The sequence below is a fragment of the Gymnoscopelus braueri genome (assembly GCF_963280865.1).
Source record: "Gymnoscopelus braueri genome assembly, chromosome: 18".
In the NCBI taxonomy this organism is placed as follows: Eukaryota; Metazoa; Chordata; class Actinopteri; order Myctophiformes; family Myctophidae; genus Gymnoscopelus; species Gymnoscopelus braueri.
Genome location: NC_137618.1, coordinates 1,822,957 through 1,844,824, shown reverse-complemented (window position 1 = coordinate 1,844,824; position 21,868 = coordinate 1,822,957). Strand labels below are relative to the sequence as shown.

The following is a 21,868-nucleotide window of genomic DNA, read 5'->3' as shown; positions in this document are numbered from 1 at the left end:
CACACACACACACACACACAAACACACACACAAATAGGACAAAATCACACAACGTTTCTTTTTCTAAAAAGGAGAGTTGCCAGTCCGGTCCTGTTAGCATTTGAGATTGAGTTTTAACTCATTCAATCCGGGAACGCATCTGTGTCATTTTAGATTTATTTGGCCATTCAAAAAAATAGCAGATCTACAAGCTTGTAGCGTGGATCTGCTATTTTTGGAAAAATCGTGAAAATTAGTGCAAATCTTTGAATATATATATATATATATATATATATCAGAGGTCGCGTTAGTCCGATAATTGCCGGTTTTGACAGATTTTTTATGACAAAGACCGGAAAAAATAAATCTCTTCCGACATCCTGACCGGTTGATAATGACACAGCAGTTCATTAATTATTACCTGTTGCTGCTGCTCTTAACTCTATGCTGCTGCTGCGTAGAGTCTCGGCAGTCAGACAGAGACCGCGGCGCGGTCCGGTTACAAGTTACATTACATAAAGTTGTGTATTTAACAGTCAGTCACACACAAGTTGTATCATTACGAGTTAGAATATGTCACAGACACTAGGCTACTACAAGGGCACTTGTGAGTAAAGTTGGCAAGTTGCCCTACAGTTTAACAACAGTGCAGGGTGAATATGAAATATCCAACATTGTAAATACTCTCCACAACAGCTATAGGCTACTGCAACTATGGCATCCAGGTGAAACACGACGTTAATCATAATCGTGGACCTATTTTTAACTCTATATGAGGTGGACACGTTAAAACGTTACCGCTTTGAACTGAATAGCTCTATGAGGAGACGACAAGATTCTCACAACTCATCAACTTTCCCATGGCTGTCCCAACTAGACGCACGGACGGCATCCACTGTCTAACTATACAGTATAACCTCCTGTGAGTGAGTAGTGGTCTGTAATTTATTGCCCTAACAGGTCAGCTGAGCCACGTTATGAAGGATTAATCTGAAATGCCCAATTTTGTGCAGAGCCCTTTGATTAGAAAATGTGTTCAAACGCAATTGATTATTGAGAAACCAACCATTACGCACGCAGTGACGCAGCATGCGCAAATGGTAATGTAAGTAATTAATGTATTTGTGTAAGATGACCCTGCTATATAAAATGTGTATATTATTCAAATAGCTCAATCCAAAATATAATGCTGTAGGCCGAAGTAATTCACACATTAACTTACTACTTAACAATAGAGTGTTTATTTCATTCGGGGACCGCGCGCGTGTGTGCACATACCGTGCGTGTGGGAGGGAATAATTATAGTAAGCCCTGCGAAAAAAAAATCTAGAACACACCACTGGCTGTAAGCGTAATCCTAAACTCTCCTATATGTGTAATTCCACAGAATTGTGGTGCGGTTGGACAAGTCGGCCATGGGCCGTACCTGTAGAGCCACCCTGTAGAGCTGGGTCAGGGTGAGGATAGCCTTCTTCACCACGTTAACGCTCTCGTCTCTCAGCAGCATGTTCAGGTTAGCGATCAGTCTCAGCAGCAGCTCGTTGTCTCGTTTGCTGCACAACGCAGAGGACAGAAAAACTCACAAAGGTTAGAAATGAGAAAAAGGAAGGTTTTGGCTGCACCTCTCACACATAGAATGTACTTCTAGGCTGTTGGACAGATACAAAATAATGCAAAAGCGTAAAATGTGGGTTAGGGTTCAAAAGCTGTGAACGCCCACCTCGCCTCCTCGATGAAGCCGATGACAAACTTTCTCACTTCTATGGATTTGTCAGTCTGGAAGGCGATCATCTCCTGCACAAGACACGAGTTTCACATCAACAAGTGCCTCTGTGGCCAGTAGGGCTGCCACCATTACACATTTAAGTTGACGATTAATTATCACTCAAATAATTGCGATTAACGATTTAATTGTGTTTCTGTCGTTGAAAATGAATGGATAAAAATGACATTTCTGTTTGGCTTTTAGTTTTTGTAAACAAATTAGCAGGGCAGATATGACAAATAACTAATTAATAATTAATTACTTTATACTTAAAAATAACATTAATAGTGGAAATAGCAGATCTATAAGCTCAAAACGCGTCGCGGTGCGACGCGTTTTGAGCTTATAGATCCACTATTTTTGATTCTTTTTTAAAATATGACATTTTTTAACATGGAATTGATTATGACGATTATGCAAAAATAATTGGGATTATATAAAATAATAGCGATTAGAGGATTATGTCATAATTGTGACAGGCCTACCACTGTATGTGTACTGTGCAAAAAACAAACTAATCATTTTGATGATGTAACTCAGACTCTGTTGATTTACTCACGTCTAAGAAGTTGTCCAGAAGTGAGGGATCCTTGTTGATAATGAGCTCCTGGACCTGAAACAATCAATGGTTTAGCCTGGTTCCACAAACAATGGTACAGATGGTTTAGCCTGGTTCCACAAACAATGGTACAGATGGTTTAGCCTGGTTCCACAAACAATGGTACAGATGGTTTAGCCTGGTTCCTGAAACAATAATCTCTCAAGAACAGCTTCTGCACTGCGTTGGAATCTGTCGGGGAGGTTCGTCATAACGAGTGCGCATTCAGATCAGGAAGTAGGCCGCGCTTTACCCAATCACATGTAGTGGGCGGGATTCACATGTCCGTCGATCTTTCCCCCTCGAAACAAACCGAAACTAATTTAACAATAGCGTCCGCGGAGCAGACAAAACCACGGAAATATATTCACATTTTAACTTACTGTCATCATAGAAACAAGTGGGCTTATAACCAAAACGATCCATGTTCTCTGGGAGAAGTGGTGTTAGTGTTCCGTGTAGAAATATTGTTAGTGGGAATGAAAACATAGTCGCACCAACCGGAAGTGATGCGCTGAAGGCGCATCACAAACACCGGTTTCCTTGTGCTCTGGTGTTACGTTATCGTCCGCCCAGAGCCAACAGACATAGAACAAACAGCAGAGGGCGCTGTTTTTCATTTTCAGTTGGCGATGGGTTCCCAGATTGCTGAAACAATGGTACAAATGGTTTAGCCTGGTTCCAGAAACAATGGTACAGATGGTTTAGCCTGGTTCCAGACCAATCTGCCATTGCAACAAAAAAAAAAAGAAGCCCTCTTTAGATTAGGTCTGGCCCCTCTCAATAGAGATTGGATTTCTCTCCATTCCGAAGTTTGTGAGGGACCAATCAGGGCCCAGTATGCAAATATGGGGCGGGTTTATCATCAGAGGCATTTTTGAGCGGTGCAACCGCTCCTATAAGAGGGTTTAGGACCTAATCCGTGGCGAAAGTTTTTCTTTCCGTCGTGAAAATGTGTCTTTCGCTGCGACGCCATGCTGTGGAAAACACGCCCATAGGCTAAGCTTTGCAGGACGTGCTGTGATTGGCTAGCGAGACACATGATGAAATTAACTTCGCAGACGCGCTGCGATTGGCTAGCGAGACGCGTGATGAAATTAATAATGATGTAAAAAATGTAAGCACGTCACTTCGCAGGACGTGCTGTGATTGGCTACCGAGATGCATGATGAAATTAATAACTCATAAATAGCACCGCTCACTTCACACTGGGTGTGATTTTTTTTTTTTACTCATTTCCCGCCAAGACGCATAAAGTTATTCTATAAAAAAAATTGTGCACGCTGTTTTAGGCACCGTAACACAGCTCTGTGATGATCCATCGTCACTCAGAGAAGAAGTATGTGGATGTGACATCATTCCAAAAAACGTCACTTCCGCCCGCCCTGACTATACTATGGGATTTTCAGAAAAACAGCTGTAACTCAGTTGCTGTTTTTTGCATTGAAAACCACTGTTATCAGCGGGCCGAAGCCCCAAAATGGCGGCTCGCGGTTGGCATGTTGTCTATGGATACACAGATCCCTCCGCCTACCCACAGGGACTCTTTTTTTAGGTTTTTTTTGGTAGACAATGTCACTTGCACGGCGTTTCAAAGATCATCGGATGAAGGTAATTATGCTGGCAAGGGGATAACAAACGATGGTTAATACCTTGGCGGGTGATGTGTTAATTTGCCCCTCGGAAATGCAGGTTCCACACGGAGATTCCAGACTGATATCTACGCAGTAATATTAGTCTGGCCATGCCAGGCTACAAATGGTTCATCTCTGAGTATAGACCAGGAGTGATGCATCTTTGATGATGGAGAGGGCCACCATATTTCCACACTTACTCCAGTGGGCCACATTGCATATACTATCTCTTGGTACTTTTTTCGCCATTCACACAAAAGTAGCAAAAATAGCCAATCTACAAGCTCAAAACGCGTCGCAGCGCGACGCGTTTTGAGCTTGTAGATCTGCTATTTTTTAATTGGAATCCAGATTTTGTTTTTGCTATTTTTTAATTGGAATCCTGAAAAGTTTTTTTTTTTAATTAATTTCAAATGCATTTAGTTATACTTATGTTAACTTTAGGAACTTAAATACCAATACATTGGACATAAAAAACACAATAGACACAATTTTAATACTAGTCATTAAGCTACTAATATAGAAAAAGCGGGTCATATTTGCATGTTTGGAATTGTAACAGCTGAAATCAATAATATATCACTATTCTGATATGAACCTGCAGTTTTATGCCAGAGATTTTTCATCGAAAAAAAAAAGTACGAGATACAGACTTTTTAAGTTTGAAGTTAACAAGGAAGTGGATAGGAGTCTAGATCTTCAAAAAATCATATCTCCTTGGTCCTTTGGGTCAAAAAGAAAAAATATATATATATATATATATATTTTTTTTTTTTTGAAAAACGAGTTAACTTGATCTAGGCAATCAATGTGTTAAGTGAAGGTGGGGGCCGCATGTGGCCCATGTATGGTATGGACAATGATTCATTCTCATTTATTTAGAACCACAATGTAATGTAAGAGGAGAGTTTGCGACCCACCTGTCTAAGGGTGGTGAGCTTCTCGTCTGTAGAGATCAGAGCAGCCTGATTCAACAGATCTACAACCTGGGGGAGAGGATCACACACACACACACACACACACACACACACACACACACACACACACACACATGATAAAATGTCTAGTTTTTTTATACCAGCCTAATAAAAGAAAGATTCAAAATAACGTTTCCAACTCTGTAGCTGTGTCACATGTATCTGTGTCTCGTAGTGAAATATACCAATACATTATATCAATATCATGAGACTCACTGTTATCTGGGATTTTTTGGGATATTGAATTATTTTTCAAAAATAGCAGATCTACAAGCTCCGTAGCCAGGTTATGAGCTTGTATATCTGCTATTTTTTTAATAGCCAAAGTATAAGATAATAGTTAAAGTGGTTACACAGATGCGTTCCGGGTTTTAATGGGTTATGGCATTGGTTCTCAAAGTGTGGTCCGGGGACCCCCAGGGGTCCTTGAGGGAGTTCCAGGGGGTCCCCAGCTAAATGATAGATTAGGCACCAAATGGATCCTTATGGGTCTGTAACTCTGAGAGTGTACACATGGAACCAAATGGACCCCGTTTACTCTCAGGGTTAAATTGACATAGATTTTACAATATAAATCGCGGCCATAGCTGAGTGGTTAGTGAGCCCGCCTAGGGAACCAGCTGGCCCTGGTTGCCCCAGGTTCGATTCCAGGCTATCCCAGCATATGTGCCGATGATATGAAATTTGTCCCTGAGCAAGACTCTTAACCCTAATTGCTCACAGGTTCTCATTGGAAACAAGACCGCAAGGACTTTCATGAACGACCTGTTAAAAGGAATTATCCTTATCCTTATCCAAGTGATAGAAATGCCATTAAATGGGGGTCCGTACCCTAATGCATGTCAAACTGGGGGGTCCTTGAAATTAAAATGGTTGAGCATCACTGCTAGAGCCGTAAAAAATCTTCTCCTTAGGGGGGTCCCTGGCATATCTTTTGAAATGGGGGTCCGCGGGCTAATAAGTGTCAATTAGGGGGTCCTTGACATGAAAAAGTTTGAGAACCACTGGGTTAAGGTATAGGTCACCTTTTCACTGGTGGTCATGTCGACCACATGAGGGGTGTCTCCCCCCTGCTGTGAGTCCATCTCTGTTTCCATCTCTTCAACAAGACGCCTTCATACCAACACAAACCTAAAATATAAAAAAGACAACATACCCGAGTATCAAAAATTATTGATTGATTAAAAAAAATATATATGTATCGATAATTTGCTAAAATAATCAATCCATATTTTGGGCTTGTTATTGTACACACAAAAAAAAATGAAAATAGACGATCTACAAGCTCACAACAGTCTCACATCACCTGTTGTGATGAGATTGTAGATCCGCAATTTTCACTCTTTTTAGCATGACACCCTTGTGCGATGAAATATGAAATGCTTATAAGTGTCTATAATTGTTTAGTTATTCTAAAAATATATATATTTTTTAACCATACATTTCTCGATTAATCGAAAAAGCAATCGATAAGAGTCATTAGCCTTGGATCAAGACTATATAGATGTATTTTATAGTCTGACTTTTACTTTCGTATGTATTATCAAAATCGATAAAATACATCTGATAGCCTTAGATCAAGACTCATTTTTATCAATTTTGGGGGGAAAAAGGTATATCTACGAGTCTTAGCTCCCCCCCTCCCAGTTTGCCTTGAAATGTCACCAGTAAAGCCCGTATTTCTCCAAACATGTACAAATAATAAATATAAGGTGTTTTACCCGCTTGTCCCAAATGTTAACTAGGTGTCCGGAGTGTTCGTTTAATGTATTAGTCCATATTATTCAATAAAGAAGTGTTTTAATCCCGTCTGTGGCCGAACGCCATTTGTTCCTCCTCGTTTACTTCCTATTTACATTGAGTGTAATTCCGGCTTTCACCGGATGCGCCCCGTCACTACCACGCATTGGGAACTTCCGACAGAATCGGCCACAAACGGGACAAAAACACTTATTTATGGAATAATATAGACTAATACATTACACTAACACACCGGACACCTAGTTAACATTTAGAACAAGCGGGTAAGAACCTTATATTTAGCATTTGTACATGTTTGGAGAAATACGGGCTTTACTGGTGACATTCCAGGACAAACTGGGGGGGTGGAGCTAAGACTCTAGTAGAGATACAAATAGATACAAATAGATACAAAAGTCAGATTCAATAAAATACATTTACGATAAGTCTTGATCTGAGGCTGTCAAAACCCTTAAAACAGCATCATATAAGAAGACTTATTATTATTATATGATGTTTATATCATATATAAACATCATATAAGAAGACTTATTATTATTATATGATGTTTATATTATATATAAACATCATAGAAGATGTTTATATTATATATAAACATCATATAAGACGTATTAGTGTGAAGAAACAAAACTTCACACAGTGTCATATTAATGGAAAGAATCATTTAAAAAGGCTATTTTTAAATATTTTGTGGTTAGTTCACCACAACATTAAACTTTATAACATGCTGTGTTTTACCATCACTTTAGATATTAAATTAATTACAATTCCACTTCACTTTAAATGACTGTAAAAATGTGCAGTTTAACAATAAAATACTATTTATTAGCTCCGTTAGCTCAAAGCTAACAGTAGATATAACAGTCTGGTGTTCATGTAAGTGATTATAAATACCTGTTCATATAAAGGTCTTTGTTGTTCCGTCACAATGTGAAGAAAATCCCCCAAAAGAGTCTAAAAATATCAGAACTAGTATTTAATATCTATTAGTTGTTGAATGAACATGAAGCTCGAGCTCAACTCGCCATGGAGGCAGCCATGTTGGATCACACACCGTGTTGCCAGATTGAGGGGAACTGCGACAGAAACAAGCGACCAGGTCTACGGACTGGGGATCAAGTTGCTTTAGTTTGCAAGTTGCTGATCCGGTCTGTGTCTGTACCGGATACGGAAACGTTTCTTGCATGTGTGTGCATGTGCAAATAACCGGATACAATAGGCGGGCTCTAGACCGGATCACACTGGTTCATTCACAATAGAAACCAGTACCTAAAACAAAAGAAAAGACAGAGCAGAAAATGATTTAGAATGAAAACAACTTCAAACTAAAAAACATGTGTTGCTCTGTAGGTATTGTTTCTCTTTCTCAAATCCTTGTCTTTTGTTTAATTAATAAAATACACAAATGTAACTCCATAAAACAAGCCCCAAAAAAAAGACTACAAAATCACTTACCACTAACCATATACATCAGCTTTTAGAAAATAGCTGATCTACAAGTGAGCTTTTGTAGATCTGCTATTTTTTTAATTATTAATAATTTTTACATATTTGGAATATGTTTGGAAACATTTCATCAACACGAATCTTGTATGGGGTCCCATGGCTGGGGTCTTTGACATGAAAATGTTTGAGAACCAGGGGTTTAAAGGAGTAGTTCACCCAAAAAATGACTTATTTTCTATCAATTGCACACCCCATGAAGCCTTGAATCCATAGATTTATTTTTGTTTTTGTGGCATTCCTAAGCCAATAATTTGATTCCCGTCTCCTACCAGCTAATGTATCCGGTAGGAGACACAAATTAGATTATTTGTGTCTCCTATCGGATACACACCCGGTCATCAAATTATTGGCTCAGGAATGTGACAAAAACAAAAATAAATCCATGAATTCAAGGCTTCATGGGGTGTGCAATTGATAGAAAATAAGTAATTTTTTGGGTGAACTCCTCCTTTAAACAACACAGGAAACAATTAACACTAAATAAACAACTGCACTTTAGAAACAAGCCCAAATAATAATAATAATAATAATAATAATAATAATAAACTTTATTTGTATAGCACCTTTCATGACATGAAATGCAGCTCAAAGTGCTTTACAGAGCAAGAATACAATTACAGTTAGAACCAATTTAACAATAAAGCAAACAAAACAAAAATTAAATAAAATAAAAGCAAAGGCATAAAACAACATTAAAATAGGCAATACAGTGAGGAATTAAAAATCAACCAAAGAATCAGCTAAAAGCAAGAGTGAAGTAATAGGTCTTGAGCTGTGCTTTAAAGCTATCGACAGAGGCTGCCTGTCTTAAGTGTAATGGGAGTTTATTCCACACTGTAGAATGCACAAGCAGAATGCTGCTTCACCGTATTTTTTATATGTCATTGTAGGCACCTCGCAGGTCAGCACTTGAAGACCTGAGGGCCCGGTTTGGAACATATCTCTCTAGGCAGTCAGAGAGGTAGGAAGGTGCCAGACCATTTAGAGCTTTATAAACTATTAAAATAATTTTAAAATCAATCCTAAAAACAACCGGGAGCCAGTGTAGTGAAGCTAGAACTGGAGTGATACAGTATGTTCTCTCATCCTAGTTTTAGTTAAAATTCTGTCTGCCGCATTTTGAACAAGTTGTAATCTGTCAGTTGTTTTCTTTGGCAGGCCAGAGTAGAGTGCGTTGCAGAAATCAAGCCGAGAGAAAACAAAAGTGTGGATCAACGTTTTTGCATCGTCTAACGACAGATAGTCTCTAATTCGCGCAATATTTCTAAGATGAAAGAAAGCAATCTAGAAAGCAAATAAACAACTACACTTTAGAAACAAGCCCAAATAAACAACTACACTTTATAAACAAGCCCAAATAAACAACTACACTTTACAAACAAGCCCAAATAAACAACTACACTTTATAAACAAGCCCAAATAAACAACTACACTTTACAAACAAGCCCAAATAAACAACTACACTTTAGAAACAAGCCCAAATAAACAACTACACTTTACAAACAAGCCCAAATAAACAACTACACTTTAGAAACAAGCCCAAATAAACAACTACACTTTATAAACAAACCCAAATAAACAACTACACTTTAGAAACAAGCCCAAATAAACAACTACACTTTAGAAACAAGCCAAAATAAACAACTACACTTTAGAAACAAGACCAAATAAACAACTACACTTTAGAAACAAGACCAAATAAACAACTACACTTTAGAAACAAGCCCAAATAAACAACTACACTTTACAAACAAGACCAAATAAACAACTACACTTTAGAAACAAGCCCAAATAAACAACTACACTTTACAAACAAGCCCAAATAAACAACTACACTTTAGAAACAAGCCCAAATAAACAACTACACTTTATAAACAAACCCAAATAAACAACTACACTTTAGAAACAAGCCCAAATAAACAACTACACTTTAGAAACAAGCCAAAATAAACAACTACACTTTAGAAACAAGACCAAATAAACAACTACACTTTAGAAACAAGCCCAAATAAACAACTACACTTTATAAACAAGCCCAAATAAACAACTACACTTTAGAAACAAGCCCAAATAAACAACTACACTTTAGAAACAAGCCCAAATAAACAACTACACTATAGAGTCGGAAAGGACAACGGCATGCAAAATGCACTAAAAAGTGGATAATACTGTTGAGGGATTTTGCCTGTCAATCAGACCGTATCAACGTATCAGATACGCTGTTTTGAACAGTTTTTGGATGTAGACGGTGGTGACGGAAAAAATCTACAGGGCATACGTATACAGCGTACCACGGTAGAACACATCACTGCATAATGGTAACTTAAATGGTAAATGTATGGAATCGATTTTTCTAAGTTTGGGTCCGGGGGAGACACCAAATTTAACGTTTTTGTCTCGGCTGAAAAGGTTTGGAAGACCAATGGTTTACAGTAGAATTATGTCTGTCTCTCCTCACACAGAGAACCAATGGTTTACAGTAGAATCATGTCTGTCTCTCCTCACACAGAGAACCAATGGTTTACAGTAGAATCATGTCCGTCTCTCCTCACACAGAGAACCAATGGTTTACAGTAGAATCATGTCTGTCTCTCCTCACACAGAGAACCAATGGTTTACAGTAGAATCATGTCTGTCTCTCCTCACACAGAGAACCAATGGTTTACAGTAGAATCATGTCTGTCTCTCCTCACACAGAGAACCAATGGTTTACAGTAGAATCATGTCTGTCTCTCCTCACACAGAGAACCAATGGTTTACAGTAGAATCATGTCTGTCTCTCCTCACACAGAGACTCATAAATATGGGATCCTGGAAGTGGATGAAGACCTGAGGGTGATCTGCATGAAGGAGAAACCTCTTCCTACAGACACCACGTCTAGGAGAGCAGTAAGCCCTCTTCTAACAACACATCTACACCACGCTGTTTTACAACATTTTCACTCAGATATTTTTGAAGATATTTAGAACATTTTCGTTGTGGCCTATAATGACATGATGCCCAAAGTAGGGGCGCCAGCCAGGTTCAAAGTCATCTCTGAAAGTGGACTTTTTTGGTTCAGTCAGTCAGTCAGCAGTGGTGGTATTGAGGTATTTTTACTTCAGTACTTTTACTTCTACTCCACTACATCTCAGAGGGAAATATTATACTTCTTCTCCACTACAATTATTAGAAAACTTTAATTACTTGTTACTTTGCAGATATAAATTATCATATTATACAACATACATGAACCACTTTAGCCCTATTTTATACATAGGCTATTTGAAAATAGCAGATCTACAAGCTCACAACGCGTTGCATCGCGACGTGTTGTGAGCTTGTAGATCTGCTATTTTCAAACATTTTAGCACTTTTACTTTTGGTACTTTAAGTACATTTTGATACCAATACTTTTGTACTTTTATTCAACATTTTTAATTCCGGACTTTAATTTGTAACAGAGCATCATTATGGTTAAGGTTAGGGTCCTGATTGTGGTCTGTCATTCCATCCTACCAAAAGAGTTGTAAAGTTTGTAGTTTTATAAAGAGCAGTGTTGATTTTGTCGACTAAAAAAATGAGGAAAAATGTTCGTCGTGCGGCACCGAGTGCCGCACTACGAGCTTGTAGATCTGCTATTTTTGAAAAATCGTGAAAATGTGTGCAAATCTTTGAATATATATATATATATATATATATATATATATATATATATATATATATATATATATATATATATATATATATATATATATATGTATATTTTTTTTTTAAAGCGAACATTTATAACAAAAATCTTTCCTTCTGGGGGTCCCTGGAACAAAATATTTTGAGAAGGGGGTCTGCGGTCAAATAGATATAATTTTGGGGGTCCTTGACATGAAATAGATTGAGCATCACTGATATAGAAAACATAGGTTTGTCATTATACTGTTGGGATTTAGGAGACATGTAGAATGGGCTTCAGGTCTTAATGGGTTAAAGGGATAGTTCACCTCATGGAGACTTGAATTCATGGATATTGTTTTAGTTTTTGTCTCATTCCTAAGACAATCATTTGATGACCGGCAGCGGTTCCGGTAGGAGACACAAAGAGTCTCCTTTGTGTCTCCTACCGGAACCGCTGCCTACCGGTCCTCTTGGTCATCAAATGATCCAGTGGTCCCCCCCCCCCCCCCCCCCCACTCCGTCTCCCTCAAAAGATTCTACTGAGGAGTCGAGGAGAGACTTTATGGGCTTTGATGTTTTAATATACATTCACAAAATCATTTATATACTGTTTCATAATACAATTCAATGTAAAGGGCTGTGCACCAGACGCTCACACACAGACACATAGAACACTTAAATAGGATGTATGAGCGGACGTCTACGGAGCTTGATATGAACAAATACATAAAGTTAGTTATAGTGCTGCTGAACGGCCCTTAACTCTTTAACTGCCAGAGTAAAACTGTAATAGTGTCACCCCAGTGCCAGCGAAAACTGGTGTTTTTACCTACCTTTGAAAAATCATGGAATATTGTCTGTGAACGCTGTCTGTACGTTGATCCCCTCATTACACACACAGGGGTCTCATAGAATGTGGAGGGGAAAAATTGTGGTAATGATGGTAATCTGTTCCATAGTTACGGCAAGTTGAAAATAGCATGTTTTGAAAAAAATACCTAGTTAAACATAGGAGCCGAGATACAGAATATTTCCCAAATACTTTAACCAGGAAGTGAATGGAGCAGCAAATCTTTGGATCCTGTTATCTCCTGGTTCTGTGTGAAAAACGTAATTTTTTTTCAAACGCGTCCATGGCAGTAAAAAAGTTAAGGTATTGAATTAAATGTTACTAATTCTCCCGGTACCAGAGAGACCCTCTCTATAGTGTTACATTGTTATGTTAAGGGACAGAGAGCCACAACACAAGTATTAACACACATGACAACGTTGAAGCTTAACTTTTTATTCGATTTTTTCTTAATTATTATTAGCCAGTGCAAGCATGCACCCCCCCCCCCAAAAAAATACAGCAGAGATGAATAAAAATGCACACAAGTAAGAACTACTACTTCTACTACTATAGTCATGAGTCTGGAACTATGCCTCCTGAATGTTATATAGAGTCTGGAACTACACCTCCTGAATCTTATATAGAGTCTGAACTACACCTCCTGAATGCTATATAGAGTCTGGAACTACACCTCCTGAATGTTATATAGAGTCTGGAACTACACCTCCTGAATGTTATATAGAGTCTGGAACTACACCTCCTGAATGTTATAGTCTGGAACTACACCTCCTGAATGTTATATAGAGTCTGGAACTACACCTCCTGAATGCTATATAGAGTCTGGAACTACACCTCCTGAATGTTATATAGAGTCTGGAACTATACCTCCTGAATGTTATATAGAGTCTGGAACTACACCTCCTGAATGTTATTTAGAGTCTGGAACTACACCTCCTGAATGTTATATAGAGTCTGGAACTACACCTCCTGAATGTTATATAGAGTCTGGAACTACACCTCCTGAATGTTATATAGAGTCTGGAACTACACCTCCTGAAAGCCGAGAAAGGAAGCCGTCATCTGTTCTTCATTTCTGTTCACGAAAATATCTGAAAATATCTAATATATTTTCGTGAACAGAAATGAAGAACAGATGACGGCTTCCTTTCTCGGCTTTCGGGAGGTGTAGTTCCAGACTCTATATAACATTAAAATATTATATTATATTTGGAAATTTTAAACATATTTACATAATGAAATATTAACAGTTTTTAAATGGTATAACAAATTAAATGGTATTTTTAAATACTCAGTGTTAAAGGTAGGGTAAGTGATTTACTTTGGTTAAAATAAGTGTTAAATAGCTGTATATTGTGACAGTACTCATTGCTATAGAGTATTTGTTCAGTAGCAGTGTTAAATAGCTCTATATTATGATATTAATCATTACTATAGAGTGTTTGTTCAGTAAAAGGAGTCTCCATGTCTGTCCAGCTCTTTATTAAACAGAAAATGCATTTTCAGTGCTCTCTCCTGATTGGCTTAAATGTTGTCACCTACCTGAACATTTACTATATATTCTGTTTACTAAAGAGCTGGAGAGACCCCTGTGACCCAACAAACGCTCTGTAGCAATGATTACTATCACAATATAGTACTTTAACCTTTTTAACAAAACAAAAACAAAAAATCACCCCACCTTTTAATGTATCCATTTGTTACTCCCACAGTGTGCAAATGTAACCAAATGGACCCTTTCAGGTCCATTTGGTTACATTTGCACACTGTGGAAGTAACATGAACAGTGAGTATTTTTATTGGTGTGTCCTCAGGGATGGACGGTATTAGGACAGGTTTAAGCCTCTACCAGCAGGGGGAGCAGTGATGCCAATAACTGTACCCCATGTAGTTTTTGAGCACATGGTACAAACCATACTGTAATTACATGTATTGAAACATTGTGTCAAAGACCTCATGAAATGGCTTTATTGCTAACTTTAGTTTTTTGCTAAGCTTAGCTCAGAAACGGGGCCATGCATGCTTGTTTTGGCTCAACCAATCACAGTCTCAGCCAAAGGCCCCCCGTCCCTTCGGGCTATGGGATCAGACAATATCTTATAATTGGTCCTCACTAATGCTCATCAATCACAATGGCACCGTTCCTGTCTACTCACTCTGTCACACTTCTGTTCAGTTCTCAAACCTGCCTACCAGTGACATCATCGATGGGGATTCCAAGCTAATAGAAACTACAGCCTTTTCTCTTCCTGGAAAGTAAACATGCTGAAATAGAAGCTACAACAAAACAAATGCATGTATTTGTATTTATTTTTAAATTAAATGATTTGACCAAACCTGCCTACTGATGATGTCACTGGTAGGCGGGTTTCTGAAGTGTCCACAGCGCCTCCTCTGAGACACAGAGTGAGTAGAACAGAAATGAAGCCGTTTTATCATGAGCATTAGTGAGGACCAATTATGAAAATAAGGTGGAAAATGGGTGAAGTGCTCCTTTAAGAGAAACATCACTTCTCACAGATCCACTTGTATGTGCCTGTACAGGGCCAATCAAAACATCCTCCATCTCTGTGATGGTATACTCCACAGTTGCCACGGTATAGATAGGTAGCAGGCCGTCCACGGCCCCAGTACCTGCAGAATAAACACCATGATGTATGAATCACATTCACTCAGTCAGTCACTCACCGGTGGTGGAAAAAAAGTACTCACTTTTCTTACTTAAGTAAAAGTATCAATACTTCATTGTAGAAATACTCAGTTAGGGCGCGCTCCCACCGCACTTTTCTTTTACCTCTGGGGCGGAATCTGCCAAGATGTAAATGCGTGGATTCTTGGGAAGACCATGAATCCACGCATTTGCTTTGACAAAGCATTGGCAGATTCCGCCCCAGAGGTAAAAGAAAAGTGTGGTGGGAGCGCGCCCTTAAAGGTAAAAGTCTAGAATAAACAATTTACTTGAGTAAAAGTACAAAAGTATTGGTATCAAAATGTACTTAAAGTACCAAAAGTAAAAGTACTAAAAAAGTTTGAAAATAGCAGATCTACAAGCTCACTGTGAGCTTGTAGATCTGCTATTTTCAAATAGCAGATATAGAATAGGGCCAACGTGGTTAATGTATGTTTTATAATGTAATGATTTATATCTGCAAAAAAGTAACTAAAGTTTTCAAATAATTGTAGTGGAGTAAAAGTACAATATTTGCCTCTGAGATGTAGTAAGTAAAAGTACTGAAAATTGGAAATATTCCAGTAAAGTAAAAATACCCACAAATTGTATACAGTACTTGAGTAAATGTACTTAGTTACTTTACACCACTGTCACTCACACACACACACACAGTTAATAAACAACATGTATTGAATTTTACAATAATGAAACATGTAAAATGTCTCACTGTGCTGTCGCTGGTATTCCATTCACCCAGATCCAGTTGTCACCCGTCTTCTTCAGACCAACCCATGATACAGAACCATCAGGCTGGCGCAATCCTCTGATGAATTCCTGAAGATTTTTGTACATGATTGAATCATCATTAATTTATTCATAGCTTTAGTGTTTCATGGAATCATGTGTGTTTATGTGGATGATTGACACATTTCCTTCACTTTAGTCCTCTATAAATGACCTAATCTTACAACTAATGAACAGAGCTGATCACAATGACATGTTATGAGTTTGTAGCTATTTTCCCGTTTTTAATTAAAACAAACAAACGTTTTGTAATGAATTTTGAAACGTGGTAAAGTGGTAGCATATATGTGTTAATGTGGTACAGTAGCATATATTAGTAATTAAAGTGTTAATTGTGATATAGATCAAACATACATTTTAATAATATCAGACAGTCTATAATTCACTAAAGTAAATGCATGTATTTAATTCAGTCTGACCAGAAGCAGGAATAAAACATTATGGACTACCGGACATAAACATTAAAGACCAGAGGGGATATCTAAAGCAGAGGTATGGATGCCCCCCCCCCCTCCCCCTCCCCCCCCCCCTCTCTCTCTCCCCCCCCCCCTCTCTCTCTCCCCCCCCCCCTCTCTCTCTCCCCCCTCTCTCTCTCTCTCTCACTCTCTCTCTCTCTCTCTCTCTCTCTCTCGCTCTCTCTCTCTCTCTCACACACGCACGCACGCACGCACGCACGCACACACACACACACACACACACACACACACACACACACACACACACACACACACACACACACACACACACACACACACACACCTGTTCTTCTTTACTGTTAATGACGACCAGATCAGCTCCCATCTTCAGACAGTCTTGTCTGCTGTCCTCCCAGCTTTTCTCCTCAGTAGACCTGCGATACCAGCTGTCTCCAAACTGCTTCCATCCACCAGGACTCACCATGACTAAACATAAAATATGGGTTTTATTCATGGATTTCCAATGCACTGATTTATCAATTCTACAACAGAGAAGTTGAAATAATAGCAGTCGGTAATGTAGTGGAAGGTAAACATATGTATTTATTATATAAATATAGTTTCTTCATGTGGTCTGTACTGTATGTTTAACTAGTATTTAATGAACTATAAATGCCACTGGCACTCCTCTCTGTTTTCACCAGAACTCTGCTGCTTATAGAGCTAAACACTGCCCCCTTGTGTCTCAACTTGACAGAACAGGAGTAAGAAACAAGCAGAACACACACACACACACACACACACACACACACACACACACACACACACACACACACACACACACACACACACACACACACACACACACACACACACACACACACACACACACACACACACACATATTGTCAGGAGTCACCATATAGAGCAATGCTCTTAAGTGTCACAGACAGTGTTTTCTCTCAATCTAATACTGAGGCCATGATAACAATGGCATTCATAATCCACTAATTAATAGTGATTCAAAAAGGGTTGTAATCTCTCTCACCTGCTGCCTTTAGCTGGTTTACTTCACTTTGCAGCTGATCTCTCTCCAGGGTCAGCTGATCTCTCTCCAGGGTCAGTTTGGTCTCCAGCTGATCTCTCTCCAGGGTCAGTTTGGTCTCCAGCTGATCTCTCTCCAGGATCAGGTTGGTGTAGTTGGCCTGCAGTTGTTCAAATTCTGAACGATCTGCAAAGAACAAAATGTGATCATAAACACAGTTGTTGTTGCAAACAAGAAACCTCAGAGTTCCTGATCAGGTGTGTTTGTGAATGTGAATAGATCTCAACCTGTATAATAGTCTACTAGGCTAGTGGGTCTCAACCTATTCAGGTCACAACTCCCAAAATAATCATATTTGAACTGGGGACCCCCCAAAATAATCATATTTGAACTGGGGACCCCCCAAAATAATCATATTTAAACTGTGGACCCCCCAAAATAATCATATTTGAACTACGGACCCCCCGTCCTGACAAGCACTTGGAATGGTAGGAGTTGAGGCATTACATTTAGTTTGACTCGGTTCCACAGATAAATATTGCAAGGCGTTGTGAGCTTGTAGGCAATTTTCACAATTTCTGCCTCTTTCTTATATTATTTGATAGTATAGTTTCTTGATTACTTTTAACACAGTAATGTTATTTTGTTATTTTCTCGTGTTTTCTAGGTATTAAAAAGGTCTTAAAAGTCCTTAAATTGTCACTTTACTGTCATTTAACAGTTGACCAGCTGATACTCACAGTCCATGGCCTTGTGTGTGGTTCTCAATGCTCCTAGAACACAGAGCAGCAGCAGACAGACTGCACACGCTGTGACGATGGCTTTCTGGATGACCAGTTCTCTCTGGACACCTGGAGGATATCAGTACAATACACTTACACTTTATTTAATATGACCACATTTAATGTTTCATTTAGAAGGAATTTGATTGATTGAATACTTTATTTGTAAAAAAAAAAGACATCATGGTAGCAATTAAGTATTATAATACTTGACATTATAAGTCATTATAACATGCTGTATAATGTGTTATGATTGCATTATACGTTATGAATATTTATGACTGTAATCATCACGTGTTATAAGCATAATAAAATGCATTTTTACTTCAACTTATAAGTCATTATAATAAGCTTTAAAATGTGTTATGGGTATAAAGCATTATGATTATTTATACGCTCCTATAAATATGATTATAAAGGATTATGATCAGATTTCAATGCCTTATAAGTATGTGTTTAATGCGTTATACACATGGGATGCATAACAAGTGCTACCGAAGTGTGTGTGTGTGTGTGTGTGTGTGTGTGCGTGCGTGCGTGCGTGCGTGCGTGCGTGCGTGCGTGCGTGCGTGCGTGCGTGCGTGCGTGCGTGCGTGCGTGCGTGCGTGCGTGTGTGCGTGTGTGTGTGTGTGTGTGTGAGAGAGAGAGAGAGAGTGTGTACATTTAGAGGGGGATTGAGCAAGGCATTGCAAAAAAAAATTATTGCTCTCATAGAATATGATACGCTACGTATTGCAATACGTGTTGATTGTGAATCATGACCATGGCCAAAAATAAACCTCAGCTTGTTTATATTGTTTGCAGCAAAAGACTAAAAATACAAGAAACAACAGAAAAGGCCATTTAAAAAAAGTTATTATTTTAATTTGCATTTATTAAGGAACTCTGGGATTTGAGATGTTAAAGATCTCTGTGTTTTATGTTGTGTAATATTTAAGGATCTCTTTATTATTCTGTTTCACAGAAAAGGCAAAACCTTAAATATTACACAACATAAAACACAGAGATCTTTAACATTTCAAATCCCAGAGTTCCTTAATAAATGCAAATTAAAATAATAATTGCGAACGCGCCCAAGTGCAGCTTACAATGTCACCGTGCTCGGGGTGTGTGTGTCTCTGTCTGTCTGTGTGTGTGTCTCTCTGTGTGCAGTATGTGTGCAGCCGCGCCCCCATGTCACTCGCGCTCTCATTGGCTGCTGACAGACGCGCCCCCATGTGACTCACGCTCTGATTGCCTGCTGACAGATGTCAGAGTGGAGCCGTGCATAGATGAGTAGGAACTCTGAAACTCTGTGCATAGGAGAACCATATCCCCCCCATTAACTTCAATACGAGGCGGAGGCAGTCAGTCACGTCACTTTCTCTCTACGGCCAGTGTCATGAGGAGCTGACTTAGGTCAAAATAAAAATGTCCTAAAAAAATGACTTAGGCCAGGGGTCTTCAACAGGGGGTCCGGGACCCCTAGGGGGTCCTCAGAGTTGCTACAGGGGGTCCCCCAAATCTTTGTGTGATATCATTATTTTGTTTTACATTAACCACTTGAACCCATAGTATCCCTTTTCTGAGAAGAACTTTAGCCAAAAATAGCCGATCTACATCTTGTAGATCTGCTATTTTTGAAAGAGTTATACTGAAGGTGTGTAGAGGGGAAAAAAGAGCAGCAAAAATGTATCTGAAACACAATTTTATACAATATAGAGGGGGTCCCTGCTTCATCTCTCTCTCAGCTAGGGGGTCCTTGGCCTGAAAACGTTGAGGACCCCTGACTTAGGCCATTAGTTTAGCAAGGTGACGATAACATCGTCAGCCTTTCCTGCCGTATGGATACAGTAGCCTCTGTATGGATGTGCGTCGGGCGAGCATGACCATACCCAGAGGTGGACGAAGTACTCGACCCCAGTACTTGAGTAAGAGTACAGATACTCCTTTGTCAAATTTACCCCACTATAAGTAAAAGTAGCTCAGTCAAAATGTTACTCAAGTAAGAGTAAAAAAGTCATTGCTTTTAAATATACTTAAGTATTCCAAAGTACATGCTTTGAAAAAATACTTAAAGTTCAAGTTAAAGTAAAAGTAGAAGTACATTTCTTAATTTTTATATAAATGAATTGCTGTACTGTTTTCACAATGAAATTATAGGACCTTTTGTAAGTCTTGCTTCAGAGAAGTACTGTAACTCTCTGAAACCACCTGCACTGCATGCACTGATGTGCTTGTAGAACCACTACGTTATACAAAGCCTGCAGAAACACCTATAAAAACATAGAAATGACTGAGGAACCAGAACTAAATGCTTTTACTCCTATACACCCATACAAGATGTAACAAAGAGGCGAGCGGAGGGGGAAGCCAGAAACACGGCCAGTGTGAGAGCAGAAGTCTGGACAATTGTATTTTAGGGAAGACAAAAAAAAGAGACTAAAAGTGACTAGTTGCACCAATGCAACTAGTCACAACTCCTTGCAACAAAACCCTTTTAAGGTCAACCGCACCTATGCAACTCCTTGCAACTGCCATGGGGGATAATGGTTGCAAGTAGTTCCATGTTGCAAGTAGTTGCATGGTGAAACATTGGTGTGGATGTGGTGTGGGCTTAAAAGTACTCAGTACTTTCCTAGAAATGTACTTGAGTAAAAGTAAAATATTTGTCTTGGAAATGTACTCAAGTAAGAGTAACAAGTATCAGAAAAATCTAATACTCAAGTAAAGTACAGATCTTCAGAATCTGTACTCAAGTACATTTACTCCGTTACTGTCCACCACTGACCATACCATATATGGCCGTACAGGTTTTTCTGAGCACAGCCTAAGTATCACCAACCTTGGAAAAGTAGTTGGATACATGTTTGGGTACTACTGTGCATGGTGTGAGTGAGAAGAGTGTACCTTGAGCTCCTGTCGCCCCCTGAGAACCGGAGCCTTGGTCTCTGACGCTGGCTGCGTTGACGTAGACCGTGTCCTCTTCCTCATCCTCGTCTTCCTCCTCCACAACTCTGTCCTCCTCTCTCACTCCTCCATCGTGCCTCGCCCTCCTTGGTCTGACTGGCAGGTCAGACATCTTAAGGAACGACAAAACAAAGTAACTCAACTTAATAGAAGTACCTTATATGTTATCATTTACTTAAATTATGCATTGTTTCTAAATATGTTGAAAAGTTACCTTCTCACCTTGTCTCTTTGTCCTGTGTGGTTCTACATTGGTCTTCACTGTTGCTCTCTGATCTGTCGTCTGTTCGGGTCTGACTCTAAGTACTGTCCAACACGCTGTTTTAGACACACCTTATAGCGTGCACACAGTGCAGAATAGCCAATAGACTCTTTACCCCAAAATGTACCTGCAACTTAAAAACGCTGTTTCAACTTCCTCAAAAGTTTTAAGTTTTGAGGAAGTTGTTTTAACTTCCTCTGGTGGTCCTGAGACCTTG

At 39.0% G+C, this 21,868-nt stretch overlaps 2 protein-coding genes across 2 annotated transcripts in view; both read right to left on the bottom strand.

The window, feature by feature from the left end:
• The window catches only part of sympk (symplekin), a 40,635-nt gene extending 32,875 nt beyond the window's left edge, over positions 1 to 7,760 (bottom strand). The window contains exons 1-6 of the mRNA XM_080412832.1: positions 7,609 to 7,760; positions 5,979 to 6,084; positions 4,897 to 4,962; positions 2,304 to 2,357; positions 1,700 to 1,773; positions 1,406 to 1,532 (exon numbers count right to left, since the gene is read on the bottom strand). Of these exons, the coding sequence (XP_080268958.1) occupies positions 1,406 to 1,532; positions 1,700 to 1,773; positions 2,304 to 2,357; positions 4,897 to 4,962; positions 5,979 to 6,050 (393 nt within the window). The 5' untranslated portion in view covers positions 6,051 to 6,084; positions 7,609 to 7,760. The remainder of the gene's footprint in view (positions 1 to 1,405; positions 1,533 to 1,699; positions 1,774 to 2,303; positions 2,358 to 4,896; positions 4,963 to 5,978; positions 6,085 to 7,608) is intronic.
• Positions 7,761 to 16,116: 8,356 nt separating this feature from the next.
• LOC308105812 (uncharacterized protein) lies at positions 16,117 to 21,501 on the bottom strand (the record flags this gene model as incomplete). Its single annotated transcript, XM_080456737.1, has 5 exons — positions 16,117 to 16,227; positions 16,957 to 17,099; positions 17,662 to 17,844; positions 18,399 to 18,509; positions 21,330 to 21,501. The coding sequence occupies 5 exons, from the start codon at positions 21,499 to 21,501 to the stop codon at positions 16,117 to 16,119; spliced, it is 720 nt and encodes a 239-aa protein (XP_080312863.1).
• Between the last annotated feature and the right edge of the window lie 367 nt (positions 21,502 to 21,868).